This window comes from Boleophthalmus pectinirostris, unplaced genomic scaffold (assembly GCF_026225935.1).
Source record: "Boleophthalmus pectinirostris isolate CB_2022bp ecotype Guang Dong unplaced genomic scaffold, ASM2622593v1 HiC_scaffold_10, whole genome shotgun sequence".
NCBI classification, from domain to species: Eukaryota; Metazoa; Chordata; class Actinopteri; order Gobiiformes; family Gobiidae; genus Boleophthalmus; species Boleophthalmus pectinirostris.
This window is the reverse complement of record NW_026570971.1, coordinates 35,655,827-35,678,923: the sequence shown is the minus strand read 5'-3', so window position 1 is coordinate 35,678,923 and position 23,097 is coordinate 35,655,827. Positions and strand designations below refer to the sequence as shown.

General features: G+C 41.1%; 1 protein-coding gene across 1 annotated transcript in view; it reads left to right on the top strand.

Moving 5' to 3' along the window:
- The first annotated feature begins 9,502 nt into the window (after window positions 1-9,502).
- ttbk2a (tau tubulin kinase 2a) overlaps window positions 9,503-23,097 on the top strand; it is a 23,407-nt gene continuing 9,812 nt past the window's right edge. The window contains exons 1-12 of the mRNA XM_055157952.1: window positions 9,503-9,603; window positions 13,770-13,843; window positions 15,287-15,427; window positions 15,745-15,849; window positions 16,095-16,160; window positions 16,253-16,345; window positions 16,665-16,790; window positions 16,877-17,034; window positions 18,176-18,356; window positions 19,966-20,177; window positions 21,024-21,364; window positions 22,443-22,576. Of these exons, the coding sequence (XP_055013927.1) occupies window positions 9,573-9,603; window positions 13,770-13,843; window positions 15,287-15,427; window positions 15,745-15,849; window positions 16,095-16,160; window positions 16,253-16,345; window positions 16,665-16,790; window positions 16,877-17,034; window positions 18,176-18,356; window positions 19,966-20,177; window positions 21,024-21,364; window positions 22,443-22,576 (1,662 nt within the window). The 5' untranslated portion in view covers window positions 9,503-9,572. The remainder of the gene's footprint in view (window positions 9,604-13,769; window positions 13,844-15,286; window positions 15,428-15,744; window positions 15,850-16,094; window positions 16,161-16,252; window positions 16,346-16,664; window positions 16,791-16,876; window positions 17,035-18,175; window positions 18,357-19,965; window positions 20,178-21,023; window positions 21,365-22,442; window positions 22,577-23,097) is intronic.

Genomic DNA, 23,097 nt, shown 5'->3' with positions numbered 1-23,097 from the left:
GAAAGTTATTCAAATCAGTAGCACCCTGCACACTGACCTCAGTGCAGCGCAGATGTGGAAAAGAATCCTCAAGAAGTCTATTTTTGCCGGACACTGCAGCGGACTGTGACATCAAGCTGACAAAATCACACGAGCAATACAGGAAACAGATGCACAGAACAGACAGATCCAGTGTATTTTCAAAATAAAATATCCCTGCACACTCGTGCTACTTCACAAATGTATTTACTCACTGTAGAGACTCATGATCTCCAGAAACATGAGAAAGTGGTCGTCGTGTGAAATGCTGCTGTTGTTCATCAACAAGACTTGTTCATGCTCATCTTTTATTTATGTGGTTGTATTTATGAGACAGGGACAGTGCACATGAACCTTAACAGGAGACATGCTTTGTATCAGGTTGTAGCACTAGAGTTCATGTCCACCTGTCGTCACTGGTGCATGTTTTTTGGGTTGAATCTGTGAACTCCCGACTAGAGCGTGAATCCCCGTGAACACATTATCTCGGGAGTGCAGTTTCCACACTTCACCCACAGCTTGCCACAAACGCACAGCAGAAGAACCCACAGTCAGTGTGGCACAAGTCACAGTAAAACCGCAGTGAACCGCACCTGGAGTCAGTGTACACCAGGGGTTCCTCTGTCTGGGGGTTCTTTTACTTCTCTATCTACATTTACTCTTACATTTTTCTGAACTTTATTGTGAATTAAGACCAAGACTAGAGAAACAACTTTTAATATGTTATAGTCCTCAACCAAATGCAGGGATAATATTGCAGCATCTTTTATTCTTACTTTACCAGCTCTCTCCCTCTTCCCCTCTCCTGCAGTTGCATGCTGGGAAAGACGTCTCCTTGAGTTGAGCCCTTAAAGCAGACTGTGTTTTTGATGCAGTTACATAACATTGTTTTGGTCTAAGCAGTGTGTGTGTGTTTGTGTGTGCGTGCTGGGCGATAAAGGTGTGTGCTTTTGAATAGAGTCTAAAGGAAGTGGCTGAGATGATATAACGTGATACAGACTCAGGAATCTCCTTCGGTTTATTTTAGAAACTATTGTGTGCATTGGCTGTTCACATGTGGGAAAGTGTACAGTTGTTTATAAAATGTCTGACTAGTTTTGAATCCTTTTTGAATTAGTATGTTATAGTCATTTCGGTGGGAAAACAGTTTGAAAGAAGAACGTAAAAGCCTAAATGTGCAGAGTTTGTGTGTTAAACATGTGTGAATGAAACAAAACACAACTCCAGGTCTGTTTGTGATGAGGAAATGACATTAGAACACAGATAATAAGAAAAATAAGTAGCCTAATATTGGCCCTTTAGTGATAAATAATACAACAACATGTTTTAAACCTCAAATTATTCAGCTACTTGCAAAATATTTTAAGAAAGCAGGGTTATTATGCTAAATCTTCTTTTTGGAGCTTTCTACCAAGTTATAATAACATTGTTCCCTCATTAAAAACCTGCCTGAAGAGGTTTTAAATATCATCCATGCATGTCTGAGTCATCTAGCGATCTCTCTTGGGCCCTATCCACACCCTCCTTATATTTAGAGCTGTAAGACTCTGTCCAATTCTTCATAAATATACAAAAACATGACGCAAAACTGCACACAGCAACTTCGCCGACCTGAGGACGAAGCTGACTGTGTTGTGATAGTGCTCTGAAGGGGGGGTGACTTAGCATGGAGAGCAAAGGGAGGGGAGACTCAGCAGATTAAAAATGAAAGTGAAATTTATAAAACATTTGAATATGTTGTTTTGGGTGATTATAGCATTTTCAAAATAATAAAAGGTACTACGATGATCGAAATATGTGTTAGTGATTCAAAAAGTCAAATACTTCCTCTTTAAAATGAATTTGATGAATAATTTTGATGTATTTAGTTACAACTACACCGCAAAAAGTGGATAAAAAGTTATATGAGTCCAGTCTGTTTTAGAGTTAATTTAACATTTTTGGAAATGTTCATTAAGTAACATTGGATCAAAGTTCCTGTTTAACCCGAAATCAAGAGTTATATGAACGTTTTGAGAGACCTGGACCTTTGGAATTGCAAATCTCTACTGAAGAGTGCATTTAGAGCTTTGTAGATGTAGAGAGAATAATAATAAAGAGTTACTCAAACATGTGAGTGAAACAAAACACAAGTTCAGCTCTGTTTTTGAGGAGGAAACAATATTAGAACATAGATAAAAAAACAGCGTAGGTCCTTCTCAAACACTGAACCCATTAAATATTTTCTTTCTGCTGTATGTTGTTTGAATTGTGTTGCTTTGTTAGAATGAGTGGGTAGTCACTTGAAAATACCATTAAATAGTAAAAAATGACTTTAATTGTGACTAATACTAATGTTCTTTGTCTTATTTGTGAGTGTGTGAGGTTTGAATGGTTCTTTGTGCGTTGAGTTAACAGCTGCAGAGACGGGAGCAGCTGAGGGCCTCACGTTTCACTCAGGCTTCAACTTTAATCCAGGCTTCACTCCAGGCGAGCCAGACTTTCACTGTTTACTCAGGCCTGCGACTTAAGATCTCCTCTGACAGAGAGAAACCAGACTGCAGGCTTTAGTGTTGGTGATTCTTGAGTCTTGATCTCAGGACCGACCTTGACACCGTTTCTTTACAGTCTTGGTCTTGTCTCGCACTCGACAGTGTTTGGACTCGGTCTTGTCTCTTGAGGTCATCCACTCGACTTTTGATAAAATTGAGCTTTATAAAAACTTTAATATTTCCGTGCCAAAAAAACTGACAAATACAAATAAATGTAAAAAATGACAAAGATGCTATCGATTTGGTCTCGGTCTTGTCTCGGTCTCGGCCTTTAAATGTCTTGGTCTTGTCTCGGTCTTGGTCTTATCTCGGTCTTGGTCTTGTCTCGACCCTCTGTGGGCTTGGTCTTGTAACCTCAGTGGTCTTGGTTTTGTCTCGGTCTCGACCCTCAGTGGTCTTGGTCTTGTCTTGACCTCAGTCCTGGTCTTGTCTGGGTCTCTAACCTCAGGGGTCTTGGTCTTGTCTCGGTCTTGGTCTTGTCTCGGTTTCTACCCTTAGTGGTCTTGGTCTTGTCTGTGTCTCAGTCCTGGTTTTGTTTTGGTCTCGACTCTCAGTGGTCTTGGTCTTGTCTCAGCCTCAGTCCTGGTCTTGTCTGGGTCTCTAACATCAATGGTCTTGTTCTTGTCTCAGTCTTGTTCTTGTCTCGGTCTTGTTCTTGTCTCGATCTCAACCCTCAGTGGTCTTGGTCTTGTCTCTGTCTCGGTCCTGGTCTTGTCTCGGTCTCTACCCTCAGAGGTCTTGGTCTTGTCCTGGTCTCGGGACCCTGTGTTCTCAGACTGGTCTTGGTCTCGACTCTCGACTCTCAACTACAACACTGGTGATTCTCAAACGTTTCAGAAAGAATGTCTATGATGAGGGAACAACATTAGAACATAGATAATATGAAAAAGAAAAAGCCTTTCATGAGAAATAAATAATACAACAAAATGTCTTAAACTCCAAATTATTCTGCTACTTGCAAAACATTTAGATAAGAGGAGATATTCTGGAGCTTTCTGCTGTGTTATAATGTTTCCTCATCAAAAGTGTTATTGATTCTGACACTAAAATAATAAAACTGAGCACTAAACCAGAACTAAAGCAGGACTTTGAATCTTGGACAAAACCAGAAGTAGTTTTGTTATTTCAAATGCAAAAGTGACTAAAAAGGTTGAAATAAATCCAATACTCAAGATTCTAATTCTAAATCAAGTTGTTTTAATCTCATATTTGTTTGCAGTGTCAAGAGTGTTGATCTGATTGTGTCTTCTGACCTCCAGGCTTTGGTGTTTGGCCCTGATGCCCTCCCCAGTGTGAGCGTACTCGAGGAGAGCGCCCCCTGTCTGCAGACGGGATGAGTGGCGGAGCGGAGCAAACGGACATTCTGAGCGTTCTGTCTCTGGTGAAAGAGAGATGGAAAGTGGTGAGTTTGAACAATCAGCTTTTGTCCTTCTGTCCCTCTGTCCACTGTGTCTGTGTCCTTCTGACCTCCTCTCTCACAACAACAATGGATTCAACTGTTTTAGGTGTGAATAGGATCAATAACCAATAATCAATAAGCCTGGTGTCAGTCAGGGTGCAAAAAACCTGTCAAATAAATATAAGCCTTATAAATCATTAGGCAAAAGTGGATTATGATTGAGTGAGCGATGGAGAAGCTGAGGTGTCTCCTGGTCTTAGACTGTATGGTAAAGGTGAGCAGACGTCCCTGTGTCCCCGGGACAGTCCCAGTTTTGAGCCTGTGTCCCCTGTCCCAGCAGATTTATCTAAAACCACTGATTTTTATACAAGAAATGCCCCAGGTGTCTCTATTTTGGACCAATCTGACCAAACCCTGCCAACAGTAAAGAGACTGTCTTTTGTTTTGGTAAAATACAGAAAAGTTGCTTAAAAACGACCAAAACACAAAGAAAATGTGACTATTTTCACTGAATCTCACATTAGTGCTGAACAATTTTCCTTAATCTCGCACTTGTTTCACAATTTCATTATTACCAACCACCACAAACCAGAGATGTTCCAGTTTTTGATTTTGAAAATCTGGTGACTCTAATCTATCTGTGCCTCATCTAAGGCTCACTGTGGCTCTTATATATACTCAGTTTCTTGTGGCTGCTAAAACAAGCAGCTCTCTGCCCTTTTCTTTTTGTAAAAATAGTTCACCTCAAGAAAAAAGGGTAGAGACACGTGCCTTAGACTGTATGGGTATAGCTGACCCACTAACCGCTGTTCCAAACACAGAACTATAGTCAGATCTGAAGGTGAATCCAACATGGTGCTTTATTGTTTTCAATGGCCTGTGCTCATTGCAGCTTCAAGCCAAAAAAGATTTTTATTTCCACGTTACTTCCTGAATACTGGCCCTACGCCGCAAAACATGTGACATCAGAAATGTGCAGTTTGGACCAATCAGAGCGAGAGCTGCTAGAGCAGAGCGAGCGAGGCTAAGTCTGACAAAGATCACTTTTAGGTGCTTTGACGATTTAAAAATTCTAAAACGTTCATATTGTAAAAAAACAGAAGGATGTCCTGTCAGCCAAACACGGGCAGTCTGAATTCACAAAAAATGCATTGTGTGCTGTGGGAGAATTGTTTCTGGGCCGGAGCTCCCAGGAGCTGCAGTATCTGGAGCAGCCACTAGTCTGTCCTCCAGTTCTTATCCATCCATGTGGTTCCAAACAGGAAGTTAAGATACTCTGAGAAATTGTCACCAATTTCTCTGTAACTACTGCAGTCAGGAGTCGCATTTTGGTCTTAAAACGTTCGTATTATGATGGTGGTGTTTTTATTTTGTTATTTTGTCCATAAATAAATTCCTATTCCCTATACGGAACTAGCTCCAACTTCACCCCTGTAACCGCAGCCTCAATAAGCTTCATTTGACTGGAGCCGAACATTGTGGTGACGTCACTCACTCAGTTCACGTCTTTACACAGTCTGTGCTCGTGGCTCTGCTGCTGAGGAGGACATCGAGCAGAGGGTTGAGATGAAATGTGTCATAGTCTAAATCTACAGGTGGATTTGACCAAACCGAGATCCTCAAACATGAACCTCCCAAAACCAACCAAACCAATCAAAACCACAACAAAAGTACACAGACTGTGACTCTAATCAAATCCAGGTTTGGTTTGTGGATAAAGATCAGAGGCTTTGTGCATTTGTGAATCAGAAAGATGTTCTCTTTCCACAGACTGTGTAAAGATGTGGACTGAGTGAGTGTGACGTCACCACAGAGTTCAGCTCCAGTCAAATGAAGCTCACTGAAGCTAACAGTGTAGGGGCAAATTTGTAGGTGATTTCCGTATTAGGAATTTATTTACAGACAAAATGCAGAAATAAAAACACCATCATCATCATCATGTAGGGATTAAACGAACATTTAAAGACCAAAATGACGAGTGTGAGTGCAGCAGAAACAGAGAGACGGACAGTTTCTCAGTGTAAGTCAATTAGAGCCATAAACACTTCCTCTGTGAAACGCTGCGGCTTGCGGGTTTGCTGTGTCCATTTATATAAACAGTCTAATGGTTCTTTCTCAACTGAAAATGTGATTTCTGTGCATTGTTGTTTTCTGATCACTTTCTATGAGAGAGATTCCACATTTATAATCCCTGAGATGCTCCATCTCTCACTCAGACTTCTGTCAGGTTATAAATATTTCACAAATACAAATACAAGTCGATATTTTCCCAGATCCGTGTCCCAGATCTACAGAGTGGTGTCTCTCCATCCATGTTCTGTGCCACGGGGAGCTCCAAAAATACTCTCCTCTGGGTTATTTTAGTGCTCTGGTCTGTCCCTGGCTCCCCTCTTCCTCTGCTCCAGTCCTCCTCCTCCTCGGTTTCTTTCTCTCTTCTCTCCTCCAACTATCCTCATCTTCCCCTCCTCCTCCTCCTGTCTTTTCCCTTCCACCTCTTCTTGTCTCCCTCTCTGCCCCCCCTCCCCCATGCTCTTCATCTCTTCTCCTCCTCCTCTTCTCTTCCTCTGTTCCTGCTCTCCACCTCTCCTCTCTTCATCAGATCCCCTCCTGTTCTCCCCCTCTTCTCCTCCTCCTCTCTTCCTCCTCTCGTGCTCTCCACATCTCCTCTCCCTCTCTGCTCCCCTAATGCTCTCCACCTCTTCTCCTCCTCCTCTCCTGCTCTTCATCACTTCTACTCCTCCTCCTCTGTTCCTCTGCTTCTCCTCTCCTCCTGTATACCTGCCATCCTCTCCTTCTCTTCTCTTCTTCTTGTCTTCCACACTCCTCCTCCTCTTCTCCTCCTCCTCTCTTCCTCCTCTTCTCCTCCCCTCCCTCTCCCTCTCTGCTCCTCTCCTGCCCTCCACCTCTTCTCCTCCTCCTCTCCAGCTCTTCATTACTTCTACTACTCCTCTGTTCCTCTTTCCTTTCCTCTCTCCTCCTGTATACCTGCCATCCTCTCCTTCTCTTCTCTCCTTCTTGTCTTCCACACTCCTCCACCTCTCCTCTTCTTCTCCTCTTCCTCTCCTGCTCTTCATCACTTCTCCTTCTCCTCCTCTTCATCACTTCTCCTTCTCCTCCTCTTCTCGTCTTCTCTTCAGTCTCCAGTCTGAGTTTGTTACATAACCTGGTCTAATCCAGGACTTTACACTGGAAGTGTCACAGAGGAGATTAGAGCAGAGGAAGCTCCGGCAGCAGAACGTCGAGGTCAGAAAACACATTTACACACAGAAAACAATTACACACAACAACGACAAGGAATAGACTCGATACAGATTCTGATTCCACGATGATAATAAAAAATATATACACTTTCTTTAGACAGCAGAATGTGATTTTCCACATTAAATAGTAGAACTTTCTTCTACTTTCTCTTCCCATGTGTGTTCTATATGTGTTCTATATGTGTTCTATATGTGTTCTATGTGTGTTCTATGTGTGTTCTATGTGTGTTCTATATGTGTTCTATGTATGTGTTCTATGTGTGTTCTATGTGTTCTATATGTGTTCTATGTGTGTTCTATATGTGTTCTATGTGTGTTCTATATGTGTTCTATGTGTGTTCTATATGTGTTCTATATGTGTTCTATATGTGTGTTCTATGTGTGTTCTATATGTGTTCTATATGTGTGTTCTATGTGTGTTCTATATGTGTTCTATATGTGTTCTATGTGTGTTCTATGTGTGTTCTATATGTGTTCTATATGTGTGTTCTATATGTGTGTTCTATGTGTGTTCTATATGTGTTCTATATGTGTTCTATGTGTGTTCTATATGTGTTCTATATGTGTTCTATGTGTGTTCTATGTGTGTTCTATGTGTGTTGTATGTGTGTTCTATGTGTGTTGTATGTGTTATGTGTGTTGTATGTGTGTGTTGTATGTGTGTTCTATGTGTGTTGTATGTGTGTTCTATGTGTGTTGTATGTGTGTGTTGTATGTGTGTTGTATGTGTGTTGTATGTGTGTTGTATGTGTGTTCTATGTGTGTGTAATGGTCAGTGGTGCAGTAGGTTCATGTTGGTCCATGTGTGTACTAGTCTATGTGCTCTGACACTTGTTCTGATCCAGCTCCACATCGTTCTAAACACATTCAGGAAAGACTCTGCTCTGTTCTGTTAATGGGACTTTTTTTTTTTTTTTTGTATCAATGCCTGCAAAAAATACTTGATACTTCAATACTAGTTTAAGTATTAATTAGTATTGATCTGATGTCTGATACTTTAGACGGTGATGTAATATACAGGGTGTCCCAACACAACTGACATCATTTCACAGGACGAAAAATTTGGCAATTCTTGTTGAAATAATCTCAAATTTTCACAGAATTTAATTTACATTTTTGGTCTCAAGTCCAAATTTGTTTTGCCAGTTGGTGAAGTTTTTCCAAATGTTGCACTGAAGCTGCACAGTCTTGGGTGAGTGCGTGCAGAAGATTCTAGACACAAAATAGGTTAGTTTAGGTCGCTTTATTTGTACCCGTAGGTAAAATGGCTTTGCAGATTTGAGAGGCAGGTCCCACATTTCACATTTCATTTATACATTATGAACAATAAACATGTATAAAACACAATTACAAAATAAAGTGTTACAGTGCGTCAGTGCAGAATGATTTGTTCTATAAACAATGAGTTAAATTCATCCAATGACTTCTGTTTGAGAGCTCAACAGCTCAACAGCTCAACCTGAAAACAGAACAAATATAAAACATTAAATATAAAATCTTGATCTGTTTCTTTACATTCTATGAAAATTTTTGATTATTTCAACAAGAATTGACAAAATGATTGGCCTGTGAAATGATAAAAAAAAAATAGGGACACCCTGTATTATCCATGCAGTTGTCTCTCTTTAGATTAAAGATGCTCTGTAACTCATCTGGTGAAGGGTCTGCTCCTGCTGATTTTTTTGCATTGCCTGTAATGTTCTACAGTATGGCATTAAATTTACTTATCTTGCATTTATTCAATTATTATTGCTCAAAAACACCTTGAATAGCAGATACAGTCTTACTGTGAGTGGCCTGTAGGTGATTAGAAAGAAACTGGTGATCTAAAGAAAAGGCCTGTTCATTGGTTAGTCAGAAAGTTCTCAAAAACTTAATATTGTACACACATGAAGAAAATGATCTTGTGAGACTTTTTTCCCTATATTTTTACTTTTGGATTGGATAAAAAATGGAGTTAAGTACTGACTAGTTAAATTTTTTGAGAAGTTGTATGAAGTGTATGAAGTAAAGTCGATCAGAAATGCTGAGGCTGAAATCGGGAACTGGAAATCTCGTTTTCTGTCGTTCTTATAGAGCCAGTCTCGTTTCTCATCTTGTTCTGTGGATATTGTGCCTGGTCCCACCGCTAATATCTTGACCAGTTTGGTTGATTGAGGAGAATTTGTTTATGATTTTAAACCAAACAAAGATGGTGGTCATAATAATATGGCTTCTATCTTGTTTATTTCTCTCTCTGTTGCTCAGACAAAGAAGATCGGAGGAGGAGGCTTTGGGGAGATCTACGAGGCTCTGGACCTTCTGACCCGGGTCAGTGTGGCTCTGAAGGTGGAGTCAGCCCAGCAGCCCAAACAGGTCCTCAAGATGGAGGTTGCTGTGCTCAAGAAACTACAGGGTGAGTCTACGGCCTGAGAGGGTTTAGACTGGGTTTGGATCAGGTTTAGTCCTGGTTTAGTTCTGGGTTAGACCTAGTTCTGTTTTTTACTTTCTAAAGCAGACAAAGCAGGTTTAGTCTGGTTTTAGTCCCTGTATTTTTAAATGGTGAGCGAGGGTTTGGTTACATTTGGCACATTGATCGTTTGCCCTCTTTGACCTATTGAGCTGCTCCTGAAATGTCCTCCTCATCTCTGCTCTTCACATTAACATCTGAAGACGACATCAGTCAAACACACGAGGAGCTGTCTCTGTGCTCAAGGATCATGGACAGTGATCAGCTCTTGTGCAGTGGGGACTTATTAACCCCTGTTGTATCTTAAACCAGGTCACACTCTGTCTCTGTCTCTGTCTCTGTCTCTGTCTTTTTCTTCTTCTCCGAAGGAGGACAAATGAAAGGCTTTTTGCCACATATTGATTTCCCCTTGGACTGATGTGACCCTCTGAGATCAGATTAACTCACACCTCCTAAACTTATGCAAAACTCTACATATAAATGATCAGGTTTAGTGCCGGTTTAGTTCTGGGTTAGATATTATTTAGTGCAGTGCAGTAGTGCTTAGTTTTTGGTTAGACCTGCTTTATACTTTGTTCTTTTCTGTATTCAAATATGTTTGATTGATTTTAGAGTGGAATTAGATCTGATTTATATTGAATGTGTGGGTCTCGCTCCACAAGATCTGAGAAAAAACAGGTCTAAACCAAGACTAAAACAGGTCTAATGAAGGACTAAACCTAATGTACTAAAATAATTTACTTAGAAGAATGTTTGAGTGAATGCATGTGGGAAATGTCACAGTAAAGCGTTTGTCTCTGAGACATTTAAAAAAATAATAATTTGGATTACTGACTTTTTCTTTACTATTGAAACACAATTTCGACCTTATATTTTACTTCTTCATAAGTAAGTAATAGTATTTACTTTGAAATACATCACTGGAGTACACTTGTGGCCCCTCCTAATCCTCTTCCTCCTCCTCCTGCTCTTCAGCTTCTGCAGTTTGCTACAGTGACTCAGAGGAAAATCAATCAGGGATCATGTTCTAGTTTGTGATGGAGCCTGGAGTCTGCAGCTCCTCTGGGATTCTGGAAACCGGAGAGTCTGAACTCTGCCCCCTTCAGGTCGACGCACAGACTGTGGCGTTTAATAAGGGCTAAGAACAGGCTGGTTCTGGAGCTCATCTGGTTTTATGGGTAGAAAGTGAATGTGAATGTGATGTACAGACAACAGAACTGAAACACACAACTTGACACACTCTTTCACATATGGAACTGGTTTAGACCTGGTTTAGTTCTGATCTAGACCTGGTTCTGTCCTAGAGTGACCAGATTTTCAAAATCAAAAACTGGGACGTCTCTGGTTTGTGGTGGTTGGTAATAGTAAAATTGTGAAACAAGTGTGTAATGAAGGAAAACTGTTGCACTCGGCCCATTCATGACTTATTCACCACTAACATGAGTCAGTACAGTCAAATGTGTTTTGGTCATTTTTAAGCAGCTTTTCTGTATTTTACGTCAACAAATGACAATGTTTGCCTCTTACTGTTGGCAGGGATCAGACTGGTCAAAAATAAGGACACCTGAGACATTTCTTGTATAAAACTGGGACAAATCAGTGGGTTTGTATAAATCTGCAGGGACAGGGGATACAGACTCAAAACTGGGACTGTCCTGGGGAAATATGGATATCTGCTCACCCTATTCTGTCCTGATGTAGACTTAGTTTGAACCACAGCCTGTAGAAAGAAGTGGACTAGAAGTGACTGCAGCATCACCACAGTGTTCAGCTCCAGTCAGATGAGGCTCATTGAGGCTGTTATAGGAGTGAATTTTGAAGCTGAGTTCCATACTGAACAGGAACTGATCAATACGAACATTTTAAGACCAGTGTTTTTTCAATACAAAGTGAAGCGGAGCCAGAGTTAGTGGAGCCGGAAGCTGTTCACTTCCTATTTGGATTGCAGCAGGTAGCAGGTTAGTGTCCATTCATGATCATTTTATTTAAATGCACCTTTCTGGACACTCAAGGACACCGTATAAACAGTAATGAAGACACATTATTAAAAAACAATCAGACAGGACAGGACAGGTGCTGAAACATTAATGTCAGAAGGCTCATTTAAATAAGCGTGTTTTGAGTCTCGATTTCAGTGTGAAAGTGACTTGAGATCGCGGAGGTCGAGCTCCAGAGCTGAGGAGCAGATCCTGTGATTTACATCTGGTTTAGGCCTGGTTCAGTCCTAATTTAGACCTGGTTTAGATCCACCTGAACTTGATCTGGTTTAGTCTTTCTTTTTTTGGTTTGTCTGAATTTTTATCTGGAGTGAAAAGCTTCTGGTTGAGGACCTGTGCTATCGGACAATTTAAAGGTGCACTGTGTAACTTTTCAAGAGATGTTGATCCTTTAACACTAGTGTCATTGTACTCAAGACCGGTCTTGCTCTCAAGACCAGCCTGGAGACCGCTTTTTACAGTCTCGGTCTTGTGTTGGTCTCGAAGGTGCTTGGTCTCGGTCTTGTGTTGGTCTCGAAGGTGCTTGGTCTTGGTCTTGTGTTGGTCTCGAAGGTGCTTGGTCTCGGTCTTGTGTTGGTCTCGAAGGTGCTTGGTCTTGGTCTTGTGTTGGTCTCGAAGGTGCTTGGTCTCGGTCTTGTGTTGGTCTCGAAGGTGCTTGGTCTTGGTCTTGTGTTGGTCTCGAAGGTGCTTGGTCTCGGTCTTGTGTTGGTCTCGAAGGTGCTTGGTCTCGGTCTTGTCTTAGACTTGAGGTCTGTCACTCGATGAGTGTGATCATATTTCATTATGGCCGGTAAATGTGCAGAGGCTGCTAAATATCACTGCAAAACCAATAAGAGAATGTAACTAAAAATGTTATGAACTTGAAAAAACTCACTTGATTCACTTTGAAGATGTTTTGTGTAAAGTGTCAGAGGAAGTGGGATGTGTGTTTGAGTGCAGTTCAGTTTGCTTGGCTTATTTTAAGCTTAAATGAACATTGCTCATTTCAAGTAGAGATAGATTTATTTAAGAAAACATGTCTTGTCCTGGTCTAGGGACCCTGTGGTCTCGGACTAGTACAGTGCATTTATTTATTACAGACATTGTTTCTGTGAGCGGCGTCGCCTCTCCACAGACGTGACTCTGCTGTGTCCACATATAGTTACCTTTCAGCATTACTTTACAAAGACGAGTGGATCTGGAGCTGTGTTTTGTCCTCCAGATTTCAGAGGACGTGACAGAGAAGAGGATAAACCAATCAGAGATACGCAAAAATACATAAAAAAGGAGAAAAATGTACATAAACAATTGAGAAACAGAACCAACAATCGAAGCAGCAAACTTAGACAGACTTATCTCAGATTAAAAGAAGTTTTATATTTTGTTCTGAATGTTACGAGAGTTTTGGAGAGGACATGTTTTCTGTATTTGAGAGACACGTGATACAAATGAGCGGCCGTGATTGGATGGTCTAAAGTTTGGACAGAGGTTTTTCGTGCTCTGTGGTTTGGGTTCAGTTGCTTCTGGATTCAAACAGGATGTGGAAGTGTCTGGCTGCTCAGGCGACAGACACAGGGCTGCTGAGTGACTTTAGCTGAAGGGAGTGGCCGTCCCCAGGGTCAGCATATTCTCCTCTGCCCTTAATGTACACACACACACACACACACACACACAGACACACAGACACACACACACACACAGACACACAGAGACAGACACACACAGACACACACACACACAGAGACACACACACACACAGACACACAGAGACATGCTCTCACACATACGCACACACAGGACAGTGCAGAGGAATAACAGGACAATAACAGGGGACTGTATTTCAGGTCTGCCCCTATGGAGCAGTAAAAGTAAAAGAAAGTATTACCATTTAATGTTAAAAATCACATTTTATTGTCTAAAGAAAGAGTGTTTTTTGTTTTTTATCAGTGTGAATGACAATTGGTATTGACTTTGAGTATTGTATTTAAAGGGCACTAAACACCAACATCACTTTCTTCTACTGTGTAAATGGGTCTAAAATAGACGTGTATCTCTATCCCTGGTCTTATTTTGGCATTTTAGTGCTTATATGTTAAAATGGCTCTTTAATCTACTGTTTTGTTTTGTTTTTTTCAGGCAAGGACCACATCTGCCGCTTCGTGGGCTGTGGGAGAAACGACCGCTTTAACTATGTGGTGATGGAGCTCCAGGTGAGTTCAAATCCAGTGGGAAATCACAGTGTTCTCTGGTGTCAGCTGTTTTAGAGGGCACAGCTTTGGCAGTGGAGACAAATACTTTTGTCATATACAGTGTGCATATATATATATATATATATATATATATATATATATATATATATATATATATATATATATATATATATATATATATATATATATGTACATATTAGGGCTGGGCAAAAAAATAATAATTTATCACGATTAATCGTATGTTATAGGCAAAACCAATTAATGAATTAAAAAGTAGAGTATATTCTTTTATTGGAAATGTAAATGAAAGAGCCAAACATTTGTTGTGCAAACAGCATTTCTTTCACAGGGGAACCTCAGAGCCTTCAAGGTGTTCAGGGAAGGTTCAAGTAAAAATATTGAATGGACGTTTGTACTACTAATATATTTATTGAATATTTTTTATGCTGTGAGTAATGAACACACTAGTAATAATTTCTAGATCAGTGTTATAAACTTGGACTGATATTTCTTTGGAAACAAAGGGTTAATATAATGGAATGGAAATGGACCAATCACATTTTTTCTTCCAATGGTATCTGGGTAAATCAGTTACTCCAGCACTGAACTAAAGAAATAAGCTCAGCTCAGAGCCGGTGCCCGCGGCTCGCGGAGGCTCGGACACGTTGCATCTCACGTGGTCAGAAAAAAGTGAAACAAGTGTAAAGAAAAGATGTCAAACTTAAACACTCGCGGTGGACTTTTTCAAAATAAAAGCCAGTGAGAAACAGACGTTTACAAAAAAATAAATAAATAAATAATACAAACTGCATTAACGGCATTAAAATAATTGTCGGTGTTAATGACTTAATTAGTTAACGCAAAGTTAACGCATTAACGTGCCCGGACCTATATATATATATATATATATATATATATATATATATATATATATATATATATATATATATATATATATATATATATATATATATATATATATATATATATATATATACTGTATCTATGTCCCTGTGAAGACATCACAGCTTTAAAAGGCCCATATGACACTGTTTCATGAGGCGTGTGTTTCATTTACATGTTTAACACACCCGCACACACACACACACGCGCGCGCGTGCACACACACTGCAGTTCTTCTCTCAAACTGAAAATAATCCGAAAAACTCCACACACCTTCACTAGAATCAGCTCTGGAATTACCGAATTAGCTCTTGAAAACTACCGCTTCATGACATTTATAATATGAGTTAGAACTGTTGATTCAACCAACACAAAGTTAGAAAATCAAACACTGGTCATTAAAAGACAAGCAGATAACGAGGTTTTAACCAGGCTACTACCTACAGCTCAGAAAATTCTCAACTCCGAACAAAACTTAAAAACCGTCTCTCAGGTACAGCTGAACTGTTAGAACGTGTGTACGTCTGTGTTTGTGTTCAGGGCCGTAACCTGGCCGACCTGAGGAGGAGCATGTCCAGAGGAACCTTCTCCATCAGCACCACCCTGAGGCTGGGCCGACAGATCCTCCAGGCCATCGAGAGCATTCACTCTGTGGGCTTCCTGCATCGAGACATCAAACCGGTGAGAACAAACCTACACATGAAAACTGAAATAAAAGCACATTTACACAGGAATACAAATGTAAATCTAACATCAGGTTCTACTTAAAGATGTCATATGTAACTTTTCTGGTGGAGGGTCCACCACCTGCTTGTCTCCATGGACATGTTATTGTGGAATGTTTCACACTGTGGTATTTATCTTACAGTATCTGATGCCACCAGGCATCATGGTTGTACACAAATGTCCTTCACTGTCTCTGTACTTCACCCTTGAGCTTGTGTGTATTCCCATTACTCACAAATGAACCTTTTGTTCTTCCTTTTCTCTTTGTTTAGTCAAATTTTGCCATGGGCAGGTTCCCTAGCACCTGTCGCACCTGTTACATGCTGGACTTTGGTTTGGCTCGACAGTTCACCAACTCCTGTCAGGAAGTGCGACCGGTGAGCCCCTGATATTTACACAAACACATCAGTCCCTGATGGAGGAGGCTTTGCTCTTTGCTTTGGTCTCACTTGTCTCTAATAAAAATACTTGTTCAGGTCTCAGATGTTACTGCAGTACAAAAAAATAATGAAATGTTACAATTTTGTTCTTTTTGTAATTTATTGAATGAGAATGAGTAATAATAATTAAAGTAACAGGTTTCTATAAATTAGATTTGATGTATTTGTGTTGTTTGTCTCAGCCTCGTCCAGTGGCAGGTTTCAGAGGAACTGTGAGATACGCTTCAGTCAACGCTCACAAGAACAAGGTGAGCGCCCCCTATAGACTTGTTCTGACACTGCTCTTCAGACGCACTGTACATCCATGTGAATATAATGTCTTATTTACTGCCCCCTGTAGGAGATGGGGCGTCATGACGACCTGTGGTCCCTGTTCTACATGCTGGTGGAGTTCCTGGTGGGACAGCTGCCCTGGAGGAAGATCAAGGACAAAGTGAGAGACGCTCGAAATCTACAGTCAATGAAGCAGCTGTTTAATTTATATCGACCACTGGTTCTTAAAGTGGGGAAATTAACTTAGCACAATTTATTTGTTTAATTTAGTTTAAATCTGCATAAGTCCAGACACAGTTTTATATGTCTGTTTCATGTTTGTCTTTGACACATTAGTTTGCTGTTTCTGCATAAATTTCCTTGTTAAACCTGCACAGGGTTGAACAATGAGAAAGAAATCTGATGAATGTGACCAAAACAAAATGATCATGTTGTATTAATGAAGCAGTGAGTGATGTTCTGTTGTTGTGTTTCCTCAGGAGCATGTGGGGAAACTGAAGGAGACCTACGACCACCGTCTGATGCTCAAACATTTACCCGCCGAGTTTGGAGTTTTCCTCGAGCACATCTCCAACCTCGACTATTTCACCAAACCAGACTATCAGGTCCTGCTCCTGTCTGCCCCTCCCTGCTCCTGCCTCCTCCTGCGTGCCCCTCCCTGCCTGATCACCTGTGTGTTTCTCTCTTTCAGTTGCTGATGTCAGTGTTCGATAACAGTATGAAGACCTATAACGTGGTGGAGAATGATCCGTACGACTGGGAGCGGACGGGCACAGACGGTTCTCTGACCATCAGCACGGCGGCCACCACGCCCCAGCACCACACCAGACTCACCCCCGCGCACATGGGGTCAGAGACACACTATCAACCTTTACTAGTTTATACACTCTAGTAAAATAAAACAGTCAAAATGAAATGCTGACACTGAATAATGGGGATGGGACGATTCGCTTAAGTCATGATTTGATTCGAGCATCAATTTTGGACTCACAGTCAAGCTGTAAAGCCTGTAAGAGTATTTTAAAGTTCATATTTATCTCAATTCAGAGTCTATCAAAATAAAAAGTAACTGAAAGATAAAACTCACCTCAGGAGTATAATAAAGCAGCAGTGAGCCCCTATAGAACTGTTTGGTTTCTGTAACTAAAGAAAGGACCCCAGGCTTGTCCTTTTCCTGTCTGTGCTAAAATGACACACAGAGCACCTGGGGGGACACGTGAGAATTAAACTCAATATGGAATCAAATAAATACACCACAATCGAACAGTTAGATCTTTTTTTGACAATCTTCTCATCCCTACTAAATACATGTAGTTTGCTTATTTTTGCTGTTGCATTTTTATGTTAATGCAAAGCAAATTATTTAGATTTTAAGAGGATCCATTTTAAATAAGTCACCTACAATCTCTTAAACAGAAGTAACTAGTGACATATAATTTTCATCTGGAGGATTGTTTTGTTTTTTTATTCAAAATACTACTATATTTTAAAATATGAAACAGAATGATTTGTAAAAGGAGCAGCTCACAGCTCATCCAAGCTGCTCCTTCACTTCACGAGTCTGCAGTGAACCAAAGAAGCAGCTTGGATGAGCTGTGAAACATATTTGATAAAAAAAAAAAAAACTTTGTCCAGTTGACAGAATAGAATTTCTGCTTTGCTATGGAACCTAACTCGACAACAGAGGGATTACATGAATAACTATTTGTAAAAGTCTTAAAAATGTCATTATTATTTTTGTCAAAACTATTGTGTAAATTGAGCTTTGTCACGTGTTTACAATATGGTTACTATGTTTTAGTGAAATGAGAAGTTTAACCTCACCTCTGCACTTGAATGAAAGAAATCCCATTTTATGTTGCTTATCAAAGCCATAGGAGTGTTTCAGTTTTGACCCTTTGAGGCCACTGTAGCTGTAGTTTTAACCCCGATCTACACCTGCTGTGCTCTGGTCTCTCACTCCCCTTCTGTTTTTGCTGTTTCATTTCAGAATGGCGAATGCGTCTCTTCTTCCTGGAGACCTGCTCAGGGAGAACACAGAGGAGGTGGTCCAGGACGAGCAGCTCAGTGACGGGGACAATCCTCCAGAGCGCTCCCCTGTGCAGCAGCGCCCCCTGGAGGCCGACGTGTGGGAGGAGCTGGACCGCAACCGCAACAGAGTCCGGACCAAGGTACAAGAGCAAGTCACCAGCACACACAGCAACTTACAACACTAAACCTCAAACTAAACCAGGACTAGACCAGGACTAGACCAGGACTAGACCAGGACTAGACCAGGACTAGACCAGGACTAGACCAGGACTAATCCAGGACTAGACCAGGACTAGACTAGACCAGGACTAGACCAGGACTAACCAGGACTAGGCCAGGACTAGACCAGGACAGGACCAGGATCCAGGACCAGGACTAGACCAGGACTAGACCAGGACTAGACCAGGACTAGACCAGGACTAGACCAGGACTAATCCAGGACTAGACCAGGACTAGGCCAGGACTAGACCAGGACTAGACCAGGACTAAACCAGGACTAGGCCAGGACTAGACCAGGACTAGACCAGGACTAATCCAGGACTAGACCAGGACTAATCCAGGACTAGACCAGGACTAGACCAGGACTAGACCAGGACTAGACCAGGACTAGACCAGGACTAGACCAGGACCAGGACTAGACCAGGACCAGGACTAGACCAGGACTAGACCAGGACTAGACCAGGACTAATCCAGGACTAGACCAGGACTAATCCAGGACTAGACCAGGACTAAACCAGGACTAGACCAGGACTAAACCAGGACTAAACCAGGACTAAACCAGGACTAAACCAGGACTAGACCAGGACTAGACCAGGACTAATTAAAGGACTAGACCAGGACTAAACCAGGACTAAACCTGGACTAGACTAGGACTAGACCAGGACTAAACCCCAAACTAAACCAGGACTAGACCAGGACTATACCAGGACTAGACCAGGACTAGACTAGGACTAGACCAGGACTAAACCTGGACTAGACCAGGACTAGACCAGGACTAAACCCCAAACTAAACCAGGACTAAACCAGGACTAGACCAGGACTGAACCAGGACTAAACCCCAAACTAAACCAGGACTACACCAGGTCTAGACCAGGACTAGACCAGGACTGAACCAGGACTAAACTAGGACTAAACAAAGACTAGACCAGGACTAAACCAGGACTAAACCAGGACTAGACCAGGACTAGACCAGGACTAGACTAGGACTAGACCAGGACTAGACCAGGACTGAACCAGGACTAAACCAGGACTAAACAAAGACTAGACCAGGACTAAACCAGGACTAAACCAGGACTGAACCAGGACTAAACCAGGACTAATCCAGGACTAAACCAGGACTAAACCCCAAACTAAACCAGGACTAGGCCAGGACTGAATCCAGACTAAACCAGGACTAAAAAAGGACAAAATCAGGACTGACATTAAGCGAGATAAAATAAGTGAAGTACTGAAACAAACTGGATCTGTAAGTATTAGTATTTCCTGTAATGTGACCAATATTTGTGTCTTAAAAATACCTGGAGGCCTCAGTCATCTTGGAATTATTTTTATAGAAAAGATCAGTAGAGGGCGCTAGGACTGCATCTGAAGGTGCAGGTCACAGTTTTTGATCTCATTTTATTTTGAAAAATGTCTTTCAGTATTTATTTGTTGAGCATAAACAATACAAAAAGGCACAAAGATACCAAGTTATTCAATGTTATTAAAAATCAGTTTCCATTATAATTTCGTTCTGTGTTGTGACTTCAGACCGGGACAGAGGATGAACACAGTAACAACCAGCTGCCCCCCGCTGCCCAGAGCCTGTACCCCACTCAAGGAGCTTCATCTCCAGTCAAACTTCACCCAGAGGTGCCCCACGACAGAGACGCCCCTCTGCTCCGAAAACTACGAAATATACACAGTCTGGAGCAGGAGAAGAGGAGGAGCCTGGCCAGTCCGGACAGATTCACCGACGGAGGGTAAGAGACACACGGACTGAGACAAGATTCAACTGTTTATATAAAAGCTTTGGATATTTACTCATCCTTATGAGAACTCTTATGTCTATTCACTTCAGGTACTACAATTAAATGAGTCAATTAAAAAAAAAAAAAATATATATATATATATATATATATAGATCAGTAGTATTTTTACATGAGATAAATAAAGTTGATTCATTCAAATTTGGTGATATAAGTTAAAGAATTAGAAGTAATGTTGGTGTAGGCGCAGCAGGAGTAGTAGTAGTAGTAGTAGTAAGAGTAGTTGTAGTTGTAGTACTAGTAGTTGTAGTTGTAGTAGTAGTTGTAGTAGTAGTAGTACTAGTAGTTGTAGTTGTAGTAGTAGTAGTTGTAGTAGTAGTAGTAGTAGTAGCAGTAGTAGTAGTAGCAGCTGTAGTAGTAGTAGTAGCACTAGCGGTAACAGTAGTAATAGTACTAGTTGTAGTTGTAGTAGTAGTAATAGTAGTAGTTGTAGTTGTAGTATTAGCAGCAGTAGTAGTAGTAATAGTAATAGTAGTAGTTGTAGCAGTAGTTGTAGTAGCAGTAGTAGAAGTAAAAGCAGTAGTAATAGTAGTAGTTGTAGTATTAGCAGTTATAGTAGTGGTAGTAGTAATAGAAGTAGTGACAGTATTAATAGTAGTAGTAGTAATTGTAGTAGTGGCAGTAGCAGTAGTAATAGTAGTAGTTGTTGTAGTATTAGCAGTAGTAGTAGTGGCAGTAGCAGTAGTAGTAGCAGTAGTTGTAGTAGTAGCATCACTAGTAGAAGTAATAGTTGTAGTAATGTGTAATATAATATATGTTTACTTTGTGTGTGTTCTGCAGCAGAGCAGATAATCTCCCGCAGAGGCCCGTGTCGGTGGATCGCGTATGGTTGTGCGAGGACGAGTTTTCCCCTAAAGCCGCTTCTCCGGCCTCCATGGAGCAGGGCGAGGGGGGGCCCAGCAGCGGGGGCTTCGTGGCCCTGAACCTGAGCTCCGTGCAGGGGGACGTGGACTCCAGGGAGTGGGTGATGGTGGAGAGACCCAGCCGAGGTGCTTCTCCTGCGGGTAAAGTGACCTCCAGCCCCTCCGAGGAAGACGAGGAGGAGGCGGAGGAACTGCAGCCTGAAGAGAGAGCACCGGGCTGGGCCAAGGAGAGCCGGCAGACTCCTAGTCCTGGAAAAGGTACAGTGTGTGTGTGCAGCTAACCGCTGTGTTCCATACAGGAAGTGAGCACGGGGCTGCGTCTGGCTTTTTAAACTCTGGCTCCAAATCACCTTCTATTGACTTTCTGCCGCTCTCTCTGTAACTGCTGCAGTCAGGAGTCTCATTTTGGTCTAAAAATGTTTGTATAAACCTATGGTGACTAGATGTCCCTATTTACCTGGGACAGTCCCAGTTTTGAGTCCTGTGTCCCCGTCCCCACAGATTTATACAAAACCAATGTCCCAGATGTACCTGTTTGGACCGAATTGATCTCAACCAGGTCTAAACTAAGATTAAACCAGGACAACATCAGGTCTAAACCAGGACTAAAACAGAACAGAACTAAGTCTAAACCAGGACTAAACAGAACTAAACCAGGACTACAGCAGGTCTAAACCAGGACTAAAACAGGATTATTGCAATTTTTGACTAATCTGATCCCCGCCAACAATAAACAGGAGCATAAATTATTTGTGAATGACCATAAAGCAAAAAAATGAAGCGTCAGAAGTCCCTCAGATCATGACTGACACGAGGATCCACAATCTTACACACTCTTCCCACAGTTTTATTTATACCAACCATCCAAACCCAGGTGTGTGCCAGTTTAGAATTTAAAAAATCCAGTCACCTTACATTAACCTGCTCTACATGATCCTTGTGTTTTTATCTTGCTATTTTGTCCGTAAATAAATTCAGTCCTAATATGGAACTCTGCTCCAAATTCGCTGTTGCAATTTAACTGCTGCCCTCATGAGCTTCATTTGACTGTGTGGACGTCTCACTCACTCAGTCCACATGTTTATACAGTCTGTGGTTTAAATGTTTTTGTGTTTGAGTGTGTGATGCTGATGGTCGTTAACACATACAGCTACAGTTTTTCAGTTTCATGAAAATCTAATTTAGAGTGAATGAGAGTCCAAAAAGAGTGAAAATATTTTTATTAGTAGTGCATATAAAGTAATGCGGCTTTTTTATTTTTGTTGTAATATTCAGAATATGGTATTGACATAGTTCCTTGTTTCAAACTAAACTAACCTGGAGCTGTGTCCCTCAGCGGCGGCAGAGAGTCCTGTGGGCTCTGGGGCCAGTGTGAAGGACAAACTGGAGCTGAACATGGGGGCTGGAGCTCTGCCTGCAGTGACCCCCACCAGCCCAGGGGAGGCGCTAGCAGAGGGCATGCTCACACAGGTACAACACACAACATTTACACTTCTTCTGAACATTGAACAGACTTTATAGTGATGCTAGAGCACAGAAGGAGACACACGAAACAGCATCTTATGAAGTAATTCTACTTTATCTGAAGCAGGTTACTCTCATTTCAGTTGATGTAGGATAAATATTATCACAAATAAAATACTTTACTAATGTACTATTATTCTACTACAGTGTACAGATCATTTCTTATAGTCTGTATAATACACAGGACCATGTCATGTATAGTGAATAGTTTAAGATCTGCTTCTTTGTTTAAGTTAATGTAAAATGTTTTTATTTTGACTCTGGCATTGCATAAGAGCTTCTGTATTTTCAAGTAATCACGTTTTATTTGCTGTACCTTTAAACACATTGGGTTAAGTTCAGTTTGTTTATTTTTTTAGTTTATTTAATTAAAGTCATATTCTGTAGGACTGATCTTTGAGTCTGTGTTTCAGATGACACACCATTCTACTGGAACAATAATAATATAAAGATACATATAATACACT